This window comes from Crocodylus porosus, unplaced genomic scaffold (genome assembly GCF_001723895.1).
Source record: "Crocodylus porosus isolate Cpor-Errol unplaced genomic scaffold, CroPor_comp1, whole genome shotgun sequence".
NCBI lineage: Eukaryota > Metazoa > Chordata > Crocodylia > Crocodylidae > Crocodylus > Crocodylus porosus.
The window spans coordinates 42225299-42244350 of NW_017728906.1; the positions used below are offsets into that span (position 1 = coordinate 42225299).

Consider the following 19052-nt stretch of genomic DNA (forward strand, 5'->3'; position numbering starts at 1 on the left):
TACTGGCCCAGAAGAACATTCCATCTTTTTATTCTTCTGTGAAATATGAAACATCATAAGCAGAAGGAGAAATGACTACATCCTTCTTACCACCAAACAACTTCAGGGTAAATAGACTATTCCAACTTTTCTCTCAGCCTAATCTGCATAAAATGAACTGTTTCAGACAGGAGATTTTACCACACCTTCAACTCTCCTATGAAATATGAACTTTCATTTCTACCTAGGAAAATGTTTACAATTTTTTCTTCTATGCCTGAAAAAGAGAGCTTGTGCCTGAAAGTTTGCAAATAAAGATTTCTTTGTTTTGCAAAAATCTAGTTGGTCTAATAAAACATATCACCTCCATCATGAGTTCTGATTCCTTAAACAAAAAACTGCACACACACTAACATTTAGAGCTAGACTTTGAATGTGAAAAAGTAAAAAAAAAATTAAAAATCTATAAACAGAGGTCTCTCAAAGATTACATTCCACTTGCTTGTTGACTTCTTCCACTTACTGTTACCAAGTTATGTACACAAGCAATAGAGAAACCATATTATAGGAAAGACCTGGTCATCAGTCAGAATTAAAACCTCGCCTATCTACCCTCCTGATCCAATAAAAGTATATTGGAAAGAACCTAAGAATTTCATGCGGAAGTCTATTTTAACAGCTTTTCAAGACAAGCTGCTACTCAACAGCTAATCGAGAACAGCTCCCAGGGTAGATTCCACTTCAGATTAATCAGGGTATTTCCAAAGTGAAGCAACTATTCAAGAATGAAGTATTTTATTCTAAAATACCATCCAGGCTGGTAATTCTTCTGGAATATCCTAACAATGAATTATTCTGCAACAACAGCTCCTCTACCCCATTTTCTTGTGAAAAGTTCTCCCTATGTAGACACGTTCTCTTTCTTGCCTTATGCATTTTTCAGACTTTCCTCCCATTCTTGCCTGTGATAAAATGCCTCTTTCTTTGATAACTCAAGGGTTTTTCTCTGCTCAAGTCTCCTCCTTACTACAGCTCTAAATCCAAAACAAGTTAACATGCAACCCTCACCCCAAATCTCTCTCCCTGTGCCCACACACATGCATACACCGCATATTAGTCCCTATCTCCTTTCAAATATGAGCTTTCATTCAATCCTCCAAACACATGGAACATTAAAACCATAGCCAAGTTACTTCCAAAAATCCACAGATTTCATCTTGGGAATGCAAGACTTGTATGCAAGCAAGATCCTCAGTTCTTCAGAGTCAGACTGGAAAGTACTTTCTTCAAAAAAAAAAAAAAAAAAAAAAAAGTGAAGTGGAGAGGGTGTGGAAATAAAGCATCCTTAAAATACAGGATGCTGAAACAATTTCCAAGTGTACACTGTTTACAGGTTTCAACATATTGGTATTTCCCCTCCAACATTAATACAAATCAAATGTACACCAGCAGGGTATATAACTATAAAACCTGTAGTTACTCCAATTAAGGTTTTGTTTGTTTGTTTTTTAAACCCAAGCAGAGAACCACAGATTCTGATGGCTCTCAATACCTGGTAGTCAGTCTTCTCAAAAAAACAGAGTTTTGAATACAGCTGGCCACAATTACTATGTCAGAACCATTATGATCTGTCAATATGCACTTAGCAACCATTTTATATGTGGATAACTGACCATAACTGCTTGGAATGGTATTTAGGTTGCTCCACATACACAGTAAATCTACATTTAAAGAAGCCTTCTGAAGCGTGTTTTGTTTCACATTTATGTAAAAATCTATGAAAAAACTGGGTTCTCCCTAGGTCACTAGTCAGTCAGTACATCTCCTCAGAAATAGTTTGGAACTGGACTAAAGCTTAAATACATAAGACACTGCACACCATACAGGCACCCCCTTAGTGAAACAGATGTAACAGGCCATAAAAAGGTACAACTCCCTAGTCTGGGAAGCATGAGGGTGAGGATAAATGAATGGTTCCAAATATGTGCACAGATCAGAAAGCGTGAACCAACTGCATACATAAAGGGAACTGCAGAAGGCCAAGGTATTTAGATTTTTTTGTACAAATAAAAATATGCCAAATTCAATACTGTTTCAGAGAAAACACTGCCATCCTCCAATACCAGCCTAGATGGTGCAGGGCCTTACATTTTTCAAATTAACTTGGGAAGCTGTAGTAGTACCTTAAATCAGAGTCATTTTATATAAAATTAAGAAAAATCAAAGTATGTCAGAATGAATCCAAAGATACAGCAAAAGGCTTCTTTCTCAGACTGTGTCTAATTTATTTCAACCAGGCTTTAATGCTTAGGCATCTTTGTAGGAGGCTAGGTGCATAGAAAATTCATAACTTAACCTAAACGATTTTGTTGAAGAAACCAACAGAAACTTATTGACTGACCTCCTGCACTGCTTTTGGGTGGATTTCAATATTCGTTTCTGGGGCATTAATGAAGGACCACACAACTTCAATGTCTTCTCCTTTCTCTTTCATGCAGAGCTCCAGCTGTTGAAATGACATAGATTATTTTTATTTTTAAAAAGTCTTACAAATAGTTTGCCTTCTACAGAAAAGCAGTAGGTCAGCCTCATCACTGATGTAAGCAACTACAGTTCCACAGCAGTCAGTGATGCCAACTTTAAATTCAACTCTTAAGTTACAGTAGTCTGAGAAAATAGAAAGCATTATTTCAGCTTTTAAAGTGTAATCTGGTTATGGATCAAAAATATCAGATTTATAGACCAAAATGTTTAGCATCAGTCTACAAATATATAAATACCATGTTCTTTACCTCCGTCACTCTCCCTGGAAGGTTATACAACTAGCTGGGACACATGAGTATTTTTAAGTTAAGAATATAAATGTCTTTGTGACAATGAGATTCAAATGCACTATCTTGCTGGACCACACTATGACAGGTAAAATAAATGCAAAAAAGAGGTCCAATTACTTTCAAATCTTAGAGGTAAGGGGAGACGGGGGAGAGACAGAAAGATTTAAAACAAAGCACTTTACCTGCAAATGAAGTGGAGACAGTTTCACGCTGTACAAGTGACATTCTGTGGTAGCGTGTGAACTCTGAGACACACTGACAAAAAATTGAATAGAATCTCCCACTACATCACAAGAAATCACCTAGGGGAAAAAAAGAAATACGGCCTTCTTCAGATGGTTTCTTGAAAGTAAGGGTAAAATGGTTTTAAAATAGTCTACTCGTGTAGGCAGAGCAATTAAAGAGTTCAGGAATTCCTAACCTTGGTACATAGCACGTACAAAAGCCTTCATTTTAGCATATTAATTTAATAAGCCCTAATTAATTGAGAAATATCCCTCATTGTATATGAAGGCAGACTTAAGTGCCTGGATATCACATCTACACTCTTAGGGCACATCCACATGAGCACGCATGTGCCTCTTGCAGCGTTTCAAACCCCTTTGAGATGCTACAAGATGCACGTGCGGGAACAAAAAAAAAAAAAAACATTCCCCGTACTGCAAATATGCAGCATGGGGGCAAAATTTGATGCCTGGATATCCAGGTATCTAAAAATACCCCAGGAGAAAAAAGCGGGGCAGGGCACAGTTCCAGACCATGTCCTGAGGCAACCGGAAGCTCGGTCCTCCACAGAGATGCTTTGGTAGTCAGCCAGAGTGTCTCTCTGGCTGCTTCTTTCCCCAGTACTGCTGTAGCAATCTGGACCTGGGCCCTGTGCCAGGTAAGCAGGGGATTGAGAGGGGGCTGGAAGAGGGGATAGGGGAGTATGGTGAACCCCTGCCTGGCCCCAGGCCCCCACTTCCCCAACTCCCCAATCTCTCCCCCAGCTTCTCCTTCCTTCCCCCAGCTCCCCACTCACTTTCCTGCTCAGCCCTACCCCCCCGCACAGCCCACACTCACCTGCAGTTGCAGTGACTGTCGGGGCCACTCAGGGCATCCTGGCACAGCCCCCTGCGTGGCACAGGGCAGTGGGGCTTGGCCCTGGCTGCCTGGCACCCGCACTGCCGCATCGCATGCCTGAGGCCCCACATGGCAGAGCACCACAGCACGCTTTTGGGAAGCTCAGAGCTGTGACCCAGGGCCCTGCGTGCATGGAAGTGGCCCAGTCCAACGGTGCATGGGGCCCTCGCATGAGGGGCTTCACCTGGCATGGCAGGCGGCCCCCATGAACACTGCAGAGCCCCAGGTACAGCCCCGAGCTGCATGAAAGCGCACCATGTGGCACCCTGCCGAGTGGGGCTGCAGCTGTGCGATGCGGCAGCAACAGCACAGATGCCAGGAGGCCCCAATGGTCGCTGCAACTGCCAGTGAGTGTGTTGGCACTGGCACCAGCAGGGGGTAGGTGAGACCAGGCAGAGGAGTGACCGAGGGCTGGGGGAGTGACCAGGGAGCTACAAGAGTGAGCGGGGGGGGGCTGGGGCCCTGCAGGGGATGGCTGGGGCTCTGTGGGGGGGGCCGGAGGGGCAGTCCATGTGCTGTCAGATGGGTTGCACCCTGTGGGCAGCAGGGAACCCAACCCACCTGAGCAGCTCCCCCACAGTCCCCCACCCCTACCCACACACCAACCTGCATCCCCCCACATCTCTCCACACCCACCCTCACAACCATACCGCTTCCCACCCCACTCCTGCAAACCCCACATCCCCCCATCACACACCCATTGTATGATAAGAAATCCAAAAGCAAACATCAAAACATATAGACATTTAGAATGTATTTTATTACATTGATAGGGATACTGGTAGGCTTCTAAACTGCTTTAATACTGAAAATATAGCAAAACATTGCCCAACTGATCTCTCCCTCTCTCTCATTTTATATATATATTAGTGGTCTTTTGTTCTACTTGTGGAAGAGCATGGATTTGGGGATATTTTAAAAAGTGATTTTGGGGATTCTGCTTCAGCAGTCCATCTGGCACAAGGGACAGTGTCCCCAGATACAAAGTAGCTGGGCCTCATAAGCTCCTCAGGGCATGAAGCCTTGGGCTGCTGGCCAGGGCAGGTTTTTATACTGCTGAGGCCAGGACAGGTACTGGCCCCAGCCTTTAGCTCGGGGTGGGAGGCCATTCTATCCAGCTCGTGGGACCCCTAAAAAAAAATGTAGAAAAATTAATATTTATCTGCCCTTTGTTCCTGTCAAAAATGACAGGAACCAAGGGCAGTAGGACCCAGGGGAAGCCCAATGGGCTCCAACAACAGTGGGCCTGCCTGGCTCCGCCCCCCAGCTGGAAGCAGTAAGGGGGGGGGGGGACCCCGGGTTAAGAAGGAGCCCGCGGCAGGGGGGGGAAGCAGCCCCTCCCTGGCCACACCTGGTGCCCCACGCTGCAGTTGCTTGCAACGCGTGTGGAGCTGCTTGTGCCCGCTCCATACAGCCCCATGCAGGCTGCAAGCGCCTGCAACGTGGGGCCCTGGCTGTGGGGCAGGGGAGGGGTCACTTCCCCCCACACACTCAGCCTTTCCCCTGGGCTCCTTCCCTACGTGGAGAAAAGCAGCCCCTCGCCTACCCCATGCCTGACACCCCATGCTGCAGGTGCTCACAGTCCATGTGGGGCTGTCCAGAGCAAGCACAGGCAGTCCCAGGCAGGCTGTGAGCAGCTGCAGTGTGGGGCACCGGGCATGGGGAGGGAACGGGCTGCTTTCTGCCCCCACCCTGTGCTCAGCGCCATGCTGGTGCTGAGCATGGGGAAAAGCGGCCCCTCGCCCACCCCATGGCCAGCGCCCCACACTGAAGCCACCTGCAGCCCACATGAGGCTGCCTGTACCTGCTCCAGACAGCCCTGCACAGGCTATGAGCACCTGCAGTGCGGGGCACCGGCCACGGGGTGGGCAAGGGGCCACTTTTCCCCATGCTCAGCACCAGCTTTTTCTGTGCTGGCGAACAGGGGGTCGCGGCTGTGCGCTGCCCCCCACCTGTACTGCGGAGCTGGGGGACACTGGGTGTGAGAATGCGGGGAGCCAGTGGGAGCACAGGGCCCGCACCAGTGTCCTGGGACCAGCGCTGGTGGGGCCCAGAGCAGGGCAGCAGGAGTGCAGGGTCCCAGCCGGCAGGGGCTCTATGGAGCCAGGCCAACTCCCCACTCCCTACTAGTGCAGCCCAGCCCGGCTCCACAAACCCCTGCCGGCCTTTGCCCCGCTCTGGGCCCTGCTGGTGCTGGCCCTGGGACATTGGTCCCAAGATGGTGACTACGGGGTGGGGCACCTGTTATGGGGTGGGGCTACCCATGTGGCCCTTGACAGCCTGCCAAAACTGGGTAAGTGACCCTCCATCCAAAATAATTGCCTACACCTGCTCTAGCTCCCCCTGGCAGCAGATCTGGGAGGAGCTGGGCTGGGTTATTTTGCCCCAAGTGGCACAATTTGCCCCACAGCAAAATGCATGTCTGGGCATGTGTAGTGAGGCAAAAAGCCCCAGCTCAAATTTGTGACACTTCTATTTGAGCTGCTGAAAGCGCACATACCTGCATGTGTGGACGTGCCCTTAAACTGCGAAAGATAAAGAATTTGAGAGAACAATTTTAAATCAGTATGTCCTCTGAAAGCTGGGGGTGAGAAGGAGAGGGTAAGGGGAGCTCATTTATTTCCTGAGCACTGAATTTAATCTTTCATTTCTTACTTCAGTTATTTTCACACAAGTGGTTATTTGTACAAGATAATACACATAATTCTATAATAAAAAAACCACAGTTTAAATGAAGACTCCAAAACCCCAATCTGGTGCTCAGTTTCTTTTTCTTTCAGCTTCAGCCCACAGCACCTTTCTTTCCTTTGGTTTGAAAACCTGTTAGTATTATTATTCTTAAAGTCTAATAATATTAAGACACCCCTTTCAAAATCTAAGAACTTTTTTTAATTAAAAAGGTCTTCCCTTCTTTAGGGTACTTTATCTACACGTGAACACACACAAACACACAACCCAGCCAAGCCCATTTAATCTTGAGCCAACAGAAGTAACACCAACCCCGGTGCCTGCTCCAACTTTTCCTTTAACCTTGTCTCAAAGAGAACTATATCATAATATCCAATATTTGTACAACTAGTTTAGAAACACAAAATATAGCACGCTAATGTGGTTCTTTCCCAGTGACAATCCGCTACCTATCCTATCCCCTGCTACCAGTTGAAAGAGTGAAAGAGAATAACAAAATAAGTTAATTACTAACTCCATCAGAAAAAAAAGAGAGACACTCAGGAAAATAAAGCACCCCTGAGCAAAGTAACATGTAAAGCATTCTGGCCTAAAATTAGCCAAATGCATTTTCATTTAAGAGAAAGTAAGAAATAAAGGAAAATTAAAGCCCAAATGCCCCCTCATTTGCTTTTTTTTTTTTTTTTTTTTTTTTGAGCTGTTTCCTTCAGATGCCTGGCAGAAATTTCTCCTTATTTTAAATAGACCATTCTAATTCTACCCACTTTTAAACAGACCATTTGCAACAGACCAGAAGCTACAAATCCTAGTATTTATAGTATCCTCAATTTATCCCCAACACCAACTTATCTGCCTTTACTGCATTCCTTTTTTCTGATAATAGGAAGAAAGAAGCCTTCAGAGAAATCCAACAATGTATTATTTGTTGCTTATATCGAAATGAGCAATAATACAGTGGAAAAATTAAGTGAATTAACAAGCCCACTTGATGGTACCCTTATTCCTATACAATATTTTTACTAGCACCTAGCATGAGGGAAACTGCAAACCTCCTATTTCAAAGTTAATATCCTCACATTCAAACAAAAACCCTGGCTAGTAATTCAAAGTTGGTGCTGAGGCGGCATCTCAGTCCTCTTAAACTGCTGGCTATTAGGGGTGCATGAAGTGGGCCCTATTCAATTGGGTCTGAATCAGGGCTGAATTCAATTAGTTGATTTGGATCACTGTCCCCAATTCGATTCAGCCAAATCCGAATCTGAAGATTTGATGCTGATTTGGAGAATCAGCAATTCAGACACAGACACAGTTTTAAATGTTTTTCTATATACATTGAGGTACCAGAGCGGCTCATGATCGCTGTGATGCTGAGGCAGATACAGTGTCCCACAGGAGCGCAGGGGGGACCCTCCACATGCTTCTGGTCCATGTCCAGGAACACTGGGGAGAGTGCTGGGGGGCCCCTGCACCCTCCTGATTCAGTGATCGGCTGCCGGGGGACCTGGGTGCCCTCCCAGACCCAGAAGGCACCAGGATGGGGGGCGAGGAGGGGAGCGTGCTCCCCAGCGGACCCAGAAGTGGACCAGAAGTGCTTCTGGTCCACTTCTGGATCTGCTGCTGAGTGCACTGGGGAGCTCGCTGCAAGCCTGTGGGACGTTCCATCCCCCCTGCATCACAGCACCCACGAGCCACCTGCTACCTTAAAATTTAAAGCTGAGTCTATGTCTGAATCGCCGAATCTTTCCGAATCTCTCCAAATCGAAGGGTTCCAATTCGACTTGGAGAATTTAAAGGGTTCTCTGATTCAATTTGGAGATTTGGTCACTAAAATGGACCAAATCTCTACCAAATCAAATCAGGGACTGAAGCTTCACACAGCCCTACTGGCTATTTATGAACTCACAGGATGGCAGGAAGCAGGAGTTGGCTAAGCAAAATCTTTGATGGATAGGTAGAAGGTGGCTGTTTGCATAAAGAATCCATATTTCACTAACAAAACTGAACAAAAAGTTCGTGCATGTCAATGTTAGCGACATACAAAAATTCCTTTTCTGTAACTTCCCGACTCATTCACTGGTCCTGAAGTAAGAAGCACATAAAAATATACACTTTCTGTAATAGGAAAGGAAACCCTTAATGATAGTTGTAAGTCTAACAATTTGAGCAGTTATTTATGGAATTTTTTCTATATAAAACTGAAGTCCACAAGTTCAGAAACTTACAATTATTTTACTTTCATTCTCCACTCACTAGCTGGTTTCCACTAGATACCTCTGCTTCTCTTTCCTTCCTCGTACCTCCCAAGAGAGCTATAACATTGCAGTTATTTTTTCTCCCTGCACAAATGGCAACATGCAGTTAACTGCAAATGCAATTAAAAGTATTTGTTTCCTTTTACGTTTTATATGTTGGTTTCCCCCAAGTTGATTTTAAGTACACGTACTGTAAAAAAAAAAAAAAAAAAATCACATTTCACATGTTAATTTAAACATTTTTTTACGACTCAAGATCCTAATATTGCCTAAATAAGTGGGTGCTTTCCCATAATTTTAGTAGGAGGAGGGTTTTTAAGAATGATTTCTGGGTGAGTAATTTGATGTATTACAAGCACTAGTTGACTTCTTTGAAAGTGCCACCAAATAGCAAACTTTCAAGCCCAGATTCACCCTTGATTAAGTTGTCTAACGGTCTAAGCAGGGCTGACTAACTGGTGGCCCACGGTCTGCATGTGGACCCAGAAGGGCTTGCATGGAACCCATGGGCTCTTGCCCAGCTGCCACTCCTTCCCCCTACCCCACCATGGCTTCTGCCACAGCATCCAGATACGTCAGACTCCCCCTCCCTCCTCCAGCTTGTATTTCCTGACTTGCTCCTGGCAGGCAGTGCAGCACAGCAACAGGGGGTGGGGTGCCCAAGCTGCATATGGGCAGGGCTGCAGCAGGGTTGCCCATGCTGTGTGCACAGTGGGAAAGGGGGCTGAGCTACTCACTCAGCATACAACAATGGAAGAAGCAGGGATGCCTGCATTACAAGCAGCACATGTGGCCCAGAGGGGAAGGGACACTACATTGCCAGTGCCAAGCTGCTATTGCTGTGTGCACTGCGGGCTGTGGGAGGGTGACAGCTGCATGGTGAAGAGGAGCCCACTGCAGAGGGGGCACCGACAACTCCAGGGACCGTAGTCTGCATGGTGTATAGCTCCCAGCTGCCCAGAAGTTGGACAACTCTGATATAAATAGTAAGTTAAAAGTAAAAATTCCTTTCAAGATACAGTCCACAAAAGGAAAAAGAAAAGAACATGATGTTGAAAAGCCAGAAAATTAAAGCCAAGGTTAAATTTAAAATAAACCCAAACATCTGACAATGTTAATTCATAGTCTGGGTGCCTGAAATATCTTTACTCTGTTTCTGGAGGAGTGAGAGAGAGAGAGAGAGAGAGAGATCGCTCTTAATTCTCCAGAGCACTTTCAGTAACTAGACAGTTTTACTTCTGACTTATGGATTCAGCCTAAAACTTCACTATAGAAAAGTCTGTTTGGGGAAAATGTCATTAATTTCTTAAAATAGTAAAAATAATAACAAACAAAAATGCCATGGGACCTACAAAAAGCTGTGTCCAGCTGTAGGACTCTGCCTTGGTTAGAAATACCTAGGCAGTAACTTCTTGGCAAACTGCAGGAGGCTCCTGTCCATGCCCCTGCTTTTATTACAAAAAGTGCTGAAAAATCTCTTCCAATAAATTCCCTCCTGATCTTCCCCAGCTACAGGGGAGGCAAACCTCACTTACCAGTGAGGACCCAGATCCTTTATACCAGCTTATTGAATGACACAAAGGCAATAAGAGACAACGGCATTTGTCCTATCTCCCTTCCTCCCCCAGGTACTGAGACAGTTCTTCTACCCTCAAGGCCGATTTTAGTCTAAGCAAGAGCGAAATAAATTAGATGCCATCAGAATGATATAGTCAACCTGCATGACTGGAGACGCAGATTGATTGGGCTGTTTATTGCTCAGAACTGTTCTGTTCCTCATGACTTATTGGCTAAAACATAAAAGTTCAACAGCATTCATGTCACAACCAGTCAGATTTGAAATAAACCCAACTACTTTTGTCTGCTTTCCCCTCCTGCAGGAAAATGATGAAAACTACAGGAGCTTATACAGTAAGCTGACGTTAGCCAACACGGGTACCTACAAGCATGCTGGGATACTCCAAATGGGTTGCTTCCTAATCCAGAAACACTATAGGCCCAGAGTCTGGCAAGCTAGCGCTGGGGTCTGGATTCAGCCCTCAGAGTCTCTGGATCCAGTGGTAAGGGGTCCTAACCACACCAAGCTGCAGTTGGTACCCAGGGCTTTGCTCATCCTGTGCCATGATCAAGTGAAATGGGCTCTGGCCAAAGGAAGAAGCAGTGATGACAGTCAGGACCCCATGCCCTCCTGTCTCTGACCCAAGCTGGGACTTTTCATTCCCACCTATCAGAAAACCTTTCCACCTCCAGCTATAGCCACATCCACACAGCACCACAGGTAGGTTCATGAGGGCTGCTGAGTGAAATGGCTCATCATCTCCTTCCGTAGCAACTACCAAGCTTGCAACACAAGATACACAGAATAGTTTACAGAACAAAGCCATTGACCATCACAGACAATGAATCTTAAGATATAATCAAGATATAATCCTGTGGTCCTCCAAAGCAGAAAAGAAGATCTTATTCTCACAATTGCATTGAGAAATGGTGGAAGTAGCTACATTTCTTCACAAGTGTTATCAATTTGGCTTTGCTGTATTTGACACATCAGCAAATCTGCTAGCAAGAAATGTAATGTGAAGTGGCACTTTCTGACACTGCATAAATAGTCCAATAATTTTCATGAAGAGTGCCGCTTTGGAAAGGATACACCTTTCAGTTAGGTGCATGCTTCAAGTCAACATTTCTAAGTTGGACCATATACAGTAAAAATACTGAAATCTAAATTTAGGTCATCTTAGATTCATTACACAACGGACTAAAATACATAATGACAGAGCTCATATAAGAGATGGTCAGAAAGCAAACAAACAAAGGGGAAAAAATACCCAACCTGTTTTTGTAATTCAAGTTACAATAATGTAGTCTATGTAACATCATAGAAAGTTATGTTAGTATGAAAAATATTAACATAGTTAAACTCCTAATTATCGGTATTATAAAGGCTTCATCTTAAACTGAAATTAAAACTCGCTCATGCTCAAGCAAACGTTTATGGGTAATTATCATTGAGCATTCATTAAGTCCTACCAAAACAGAATGCTCTGTTGACTGGATAACATGCGCGCTACACGCAAGCGAGGTTGGAGTGACATGTGGGGTTGAACCAGCAGACTAGACTGCAGACCAGATTCCGTGAGGATGGAGTTGAACACCGTTAGACTATAACTTTAAAAATAATGTATTCATTCTGTTAAGAATATGCTTTCTAGCTGCCTCTGGAAATATGTGAGGTTTCTATAGCATTCAGGGCTCTGCTGCCTTTCTTCTCCGTGTTTCAGGTAAGTTTTTGGGTTTTTTAAAAAATTTTTCCCCCGGCCCTCCATCTTCTTGATGTTTTCAGGCCATTTCTAGCCAAATCGCAGTTTTCTGGGCTTCGTGGGAGATGCTACATTTTGGGCTTTCCCCCGAAATCCTCTGAAGCTTGAAGTACAGTGGTTCCTAAGAATAAGGAACTGGCTGAAGAGAGACAGCAACAGGTAGTGTTGGAAGGAGAACCTACTGGGATGAAGGCAAGTTATTAGCAAGTTCCTCAAGAAGTCTTAGGATAAATCTTATTTAACGTTTTCATAAATTTAATTTGCACAAAAGGTAGGACTTGCCAATGAAACTGAGGACACAAAGTTGAGAAGTATCATTAAGAGAAGGGTAAAAGTATTCTACAGGAGAAACTGGATACCTGAATAGAAACAGAATGAAAAATCAGCTGCACAGAGTACAAGGTTAAATACCTGAGTACTGATAAGGATTTCTGCTATAAAGAGGTAGGTGCCTATCATTTGAAATTGACAGAAGAGGAAAATGACTAGCACCTGGGTCTCCTGTGAAAAAAAACTCCACAAATCCTATTATAGAAATGTCTCCCGAATGCATCCTACAATTGAGACGAAAGCATTAATGTTGTTTTGGAAGTCAATTAATATAGCTCTGATCATGTTATTCAATGATTAACTGAGATTGGAACAAGTGAGCAGAGAATGACTGCTATTAATAAAGATCAAGAGAAAAGAAAGCCTCTCTTACATGATAAGTCAAAAAAGAATAAAGCTTATTTAGCCAAAGCTAGAAAGGGATAAAGTTGTTCTCTTGCTCTCTCCCTCCTTGGTGTTTATCCACCTGGTGTGTTGACAGGGAGTAATGTCACAAAAACAAGTGGGTATAAGATTACTAAGTTTAAGTCTCAGGAGACACTACTGAGGCAGGGACAGCCCTAACTAACAAGCTCCAAGAAGAAAGGTGATGGAAATAAAAAAAGAACTGTTTGAAGGAAGAGATATGGCCCACACTAACGAAAAAGCATGGTTAACCATTTGCAAACTGAGTAATGACCTGAACAAAGCAAGTAATACCACAACACTGCAGCCAATCAAGGGGCTCACCAGCTTCTGCTCAACAGTAAATTTATTTGTACAAACAGGCTAAAATATGGATTAGATGGCATACTGAACTGGAAAAAAATCATTTTAGCACACTATCTATACACAACAGATGAACTTGATACCAGAATAAGTCACTTGAAGAATGGCAAAGCAGCTGGACTTGATGACATGCACGGAGCGGAGCAAGCACTCTAGTCCCACTACCATACACCTTTTTAGCAATTGCTCATCAACCCTTAGGATACCTAAGTTATGGCAACAAGCCTGAGTAATAGCTGTGTTAAAGCAAGGAAAGGATGCCTCTGGGCCAGAGAACTTTAGGCCAGTGTCACTTCTGTGCCATCTTTATAAACTTTACAAACGCCTTATTCTCAATCTCCTTTCACTTAATATTGAACAACATCTAATACCAGAACAAGCCAGATTTAGACCAGGCACTGGCCAAATACTAAACATTACCCAGCATATAGAAGATGGATTCAAGAAAGGGATGGTAACAGGTGCTGTGTTTGTAGACATATCAATGGCATATGACACAGTCAGCCACTGAAACCTGCTTGCCAGAGTCCACAATCTAACACACCACTACCACCTAGTGCAGCTCATTCAATCTCTTTTGCAGAGTAGACTTTTTTTACGTAGAACTGTGCAGGAAATGGAGCTGCTGGAGACAACAATGAAATTGCCTCCCAAAGAGTCGGCTGCTAGTACCATTCCTTTTTAACACATATACCAATGACCAATCCATACTGAGTAATATGTGGAGCTTCATATATGCTGATGAACTATACATCATGCCACAAGAGAAGGACCGTGTCACTGTCGAGAACACACCGACATATGCACTAACCTCTCAGATTACTACAATAAGAATCAGCTTTGCACCAACTCAACCAAGACGTAAGCCACAGTTCACCTACACCACAGAGAAGCCAAGCAGAAATTAAACGTCATCTGGGATGGAATCCCACTGACTAATCACCTGAACCCTGTGTACTTAAGGAGGTTACATTGGAATGAACACTTATCTTCAAAGCACATGTAGAGAAAACAAAACGGAAAGTCAGCACCTGACCTGCAACAACATGTTTTGAAAGTTGGTCACCTCAATGGGGGAGTGAAGCCAGCTGCACTACAAACCACTACTTTTGCCTTGTGTTACTTGACTGCAGGGTACACATGTCCAGTATGGGACAGATCCGTTCAGGCCAAGAAACTAGACACAGTTCTAACTGACAGCTGCCATGAAAGAACAGGTTGTCTAAAGCCAAGACCAAACGGTAGCCTGTACTTACCGGCTGGCATTGCACCACCTGATATTAGAAGAAAGGTCATGAACAGAAAAGAAAGATCAGGGCAGATGGAAGACCCCAGGCATCCACTCTATGGTCACACAGACGTAACTAAATGGTTAAAGCATGGAAGAGTTTTGTTAACACTGTTGCACCATTGGACACAACTGCTGACAGGACTTGACGGAGGTTATGGAAAGAAAGATTACATACAATCAAGTGCTCTGAAATGGGCCCAGAACCTCAGAATGGCTTTCCCAAAGGGGCTGATCTACACTGGCCAACATGGCGATGCCTTAATTGTCCCTTCCACATCTTTATTCTTATGTTTGCAAGAATCTGACAACAGGTGAAATTTTTCTCAATAATGAACTCTTGAGGAAACTACAGGTTAAGATGATGGGACTGATATAAATGGTCCCAAACCTATCTTAAGCCTGATCAAAAAGAGAGCGAAAGAGCTGAATCCCCACATTAGTGCTAGCTCAAGCGCCCAACTCTTGATGATTTTTGGCTCTTCAAAGAACTGCCAGAGCCAACTGGTTCAATTAGGCCTTTCTAGGCAGGCTGCGTAGCTTATCTGATGATAACACCTCTCTCCTACTGCTGCCCATAATAAAGCCTCTCTTTCTCTCTGCCACTTCTCTTTGGAAGATTCATAATTCAAACTGTTCAATAGTCCTTTGAGATTTATTTAATCTAGCATTACAATATGGTCATTCTTAGGAAATCATTAGCTGTTGTATAATTAATGAACTGAGAACAGCTGATTATTTGAGGATATTTTTAAAAGTATGCAAAGTTAAAGTTTTGGGAAAAAAATGGGAGAATTGTATTTTAAGGTTGTTATATTTTGAAGGTTGTTGTATGCTGTATTTTAAAAATTAATAGAAAGATTCTGAAAGTTTGCTCTTGCCAAATTTGTGTGCCAATTTCTAGACCACCATATTACAGGCTTTCTGGATTACTTTACAAAATGGATGATCTTAATGGAGCTACAGCCAAAATGAAATAAAACAATGCAAATAAATACTTACTACTTACAAGCAGAACAGTTATATTCTATATATTTAGATCCTGTCCAAGCTATAATTAGTTACTGGCCTGAGTTTCGTCATCTTAGCTAGTTAGAAAGGAAATGATCCAAACTTTACCCATCCTGGGAAATGTACCAGTTTCTTGGATTTTAAGCTCTTCAAAGCTGGTGAAGTATGTTGGTATACATTTACCCTGAGTATGATATAGTGGGGCTCAGAGCCCAAATGGGTCCTCAAAGAACTACTATAGCATTGTTACTTTGGCTAGTTCTCAGATAGCACTTCAGAAGGAAATAAGATGCCTTGGAAGACTTGTAAGCAGCATAGAACAAGCAGCATAAGTAGCACATCTTACTGCACAAAGATCTAAGGCAGGGGTTGTCAACTGTGGGGTATGTGTACCCCCCAGGGATACTTAAAAAGGTCACAGGGGGTACACGTAGACAGATGCGCAGTGGCAGCATCTCCCCCGATGCATTCCCACAATTTGGCTCTTACCCAGGGGAGGGGGAGGAGTGTTCTGGACACTGCTGACTCCACACAGCACACCACAGAGCTTCCCCCCAACACCTCAGCTTGCTCTCTTCCACCCCCCTCCTGGAGAACAGCGAGGGTCTGAATAACAGGGAGGGGAGAAAGGTGGGGAGTGTGCTTCTGTGTCTGATCCCAGGAGCAAGTGGCATCCCTTTGTGGGCAGCACAGGTACTGCTCAGCTGGCTAGACTGGGGGGGCTCACATGTGGTGGCTGCCCACTGCCCTGCACTGCTGCCACCACTTTCCCACAACTGGTCACATGGGCTGCTGACGACTGGCCAGGCATGAGGCCTGTCAGCAACCCGCAGAGTGGGTCTGGACGTGGGAAAGCAGCGGGGGAGCAGCAGCAGCACCACAGGATGGTGTGTGGCGGTCACAGTGGTGACTGCAGCAGTGGCTACTGCGTGTGCGCTTCCACTCCCTCCCCCCTGGTCATCCCTGGGAGGGTATGGGGGTTTATGCCACCAGAACTATATGGGCTGCCACTGCAGGCCGGCGCAGTGCTGGACTCTTCCTGGTTGGGGGGCTGGGGGGGAGTTTGGGCCATGCTGAGCTCGGGCCAGGCAGCGGCAGAGCTGGGAGGAGACTGGGGGGGGCTACAGTGAATTCTGCAGTGACTGTAGCCCCTCCCATAGCTCCGCTCCCAGCTCTGCTACTGCCTGCCCTGAATGCAGCCCGGTCTGGCCTCCCACTGGAAAGAGCCCAGCACTGCCCTGGCCCCAGCCCACCCCATGAGCAGATTCAGGGACACATGCCACCCTGTGCCCTCCAGACGAGCCACTTGCACATCCATCGTGCGAGCATCCTGCCCAGCTGTGCAACGCCTGCACCAGCCCCACTCCCTCCCTCACCCTGGAGGCCTCAATCTGCACCCACACCCTCTTAAAAACAAGAAAAAAATGTAAGCAGGTACAGGAGTTGAAACTCTGTGTCAGGTTTTCTTGGCCAATACCAATTATTAGCCAGCCATACTGGCTGATACCAATCCAATAGCCAATTTACAGGAATGCAGCTGGGCAGCGTGGACAGCAGCACTCTGCAGGTAAATCTGTGGAGGCAAAGGGAAGGGGCTGGTGGGGAGCAGATCGAGGCCCCCACAGTGAGGGAGGGAGTGGGATAGGGGCAGGCGCTACCCAATCAAGGCAGTAAATGGGACCAGGGGCCAGGAGCAGGACAGAGCCACAGGCAACTCGTCCAGGGGATGCAAGGCAGGGGAGGGGAAAGGGGTGTGGTGCCTTGCTGCTGCATGTGCCACCGGGGGAGGCATAGGGGGGCATATGCCCACCTGGATTTGTGCACGGAGTGGATGCAGGCGGTAGACTCAGGGCCAGGGGCAGCCCCAGCCTCTTCCCAATGTAGGGGCTGGGCCAGGGCTGGGCTCAGAACAGGCAGGAGCAGATTGGGCGTGGCTGCACAGGGTGGGTGGGTAGCAGCAGTGCTGGGAGACGTGGCTAAGGCAAATTTTGGGGTAGCTATAGTTCCTCCAAACCCACCTTTGAAGTGCCCCAAGCGAGGGGCCTTAGCCCCCCCATAGCCACACTCCCAGTACTGCAGCTGAGCCCACCCTGCTCATGCCCGCACTGAACCCAGCCCTGGCTCAGCCCCTACATTGGGAAGATGCTTCTGCCACCCCTGACCCTGAGCCTACAGTTGGCAGTCCACATCCACCCTGTGCACAAATTCAGTGGGACGCATCCCCCCCCCCGACACTAATGATGCCCACGCCTCCCCTGGGGGTGCCACCTCCTTTCCCTACCCTCCCCCCCATCCAGATAAGCCACCCACAGGTTTGCCCTGCTCCCAGCCCCAGGGTTCCATTCACTGTCCCCATTGGGCAGTGCCTGCCCCTGCACCACTCCCTCCCTCACCATGCCCCTTCCCCTTCACAGACTTACCTGCAGGGTGCTATTCTTCACACCACCCAGCCACATTCCTGGCCACATGCATGGAGGCTGTGCGCATGCACAAGGTGTCCAGGGGCCCTGGCTAGAAGGCATATTATATTTAGCAGTGACATTAGCAGCTACACTGGCCAAAAAAAAGCCGGTAGTTGATAATGTTAATTTTCCTTTTATCAGTGCTGATCCAATATGTGACCAATATATCAGTGCACCTCACTAAGGACACACACACAGGCATGCAGCATGCTTCAGAAGATTTATGCATAGCTTTGTTATATGCTGCATGCTTACTGTCCTCCTATCCTCAATCTTCTGTTGTATCCACTTGTTACGTTTTGTTATAATCCCAAATTGTGAGCTATCTGGTGGAAGAAATGTATTTTAAGAAACTGGCAAAGCACATGGCATAAGGAAGGCCATAAATATAAATAATTTAATAATTTATTTAAATTATAAATAATTAAAGCATGCTAAAACAGATACAAAAAGATAGCCATGTGTTAACTGAAGCCATGAGCAAGGGCAAAGTGCTCTTAGTTGCCTGGGTGTTGATAAACATGTAGTGTGTGGTTACAAAGCAAGGTTTAGAACCCGCAGACCAGTAACACATTACAAACTTCAATTAAAAGTTGCAGTGTGGATGGGCCTGAAATTTCAGTTATGTAGCACTTCCAGTAATATATTTGCACAGGCAAACCAGTTCCGTGTGTATAAAAGTACATGGGGGTTAGCCATTGGTCCATGAATTTGTGATAGATACTCCTTGGCTTGGCAAGTCACATGCAAGAGGAACTCCCAGAAATGGTGAGAGAAAACAAATAAAGAAAAGAAAGAATTTAGGACAGGGGTAGGCAATGTTTTTTGGCTAGAGAGCCAAAAAAACCCACAATGCCTACCTTGCAAGGTGCCAGAGTGCTGGCATGCCAGAAAAACAGAACAAGGGAAGAGGGTACATAGCAGGATGCCCTGCTTGTGCCCTTTGCCCCCTACCCAAAGCCCCTGCCCCCCAGCATTGCTGACCCTTGCCCCCACCC

At 45.6% G+C, this 19052-nt stretch overlaps 1 protein-coding gene across 1 annotated transcript in view; it reads right to left on the reverse strand.

The window, feature by feature from the left end:
- C2CD2 (C2 calcium dependent domain containing 2) overlaps positions 1-19052 on the reverse strand; it is a 67050-nt gene that overhangs the window by 40475 nt on the left and 7523 nt on the right. The window contains exons 3-4 of the mRNA XM_019528982.1: positions 2996-3115; positions 2381-2485 (exon numbers count right to left, since the gene is read on the reverse strand). Of these exons, the coding sequence (XP_019384527.1) occupies positions 2381-2485; positions 2996-3115 (225 nt within the window). The remainder of the gene's footprint in view (positions 1-2380; positions 2486-2995; positions 3116-19052) is intronic.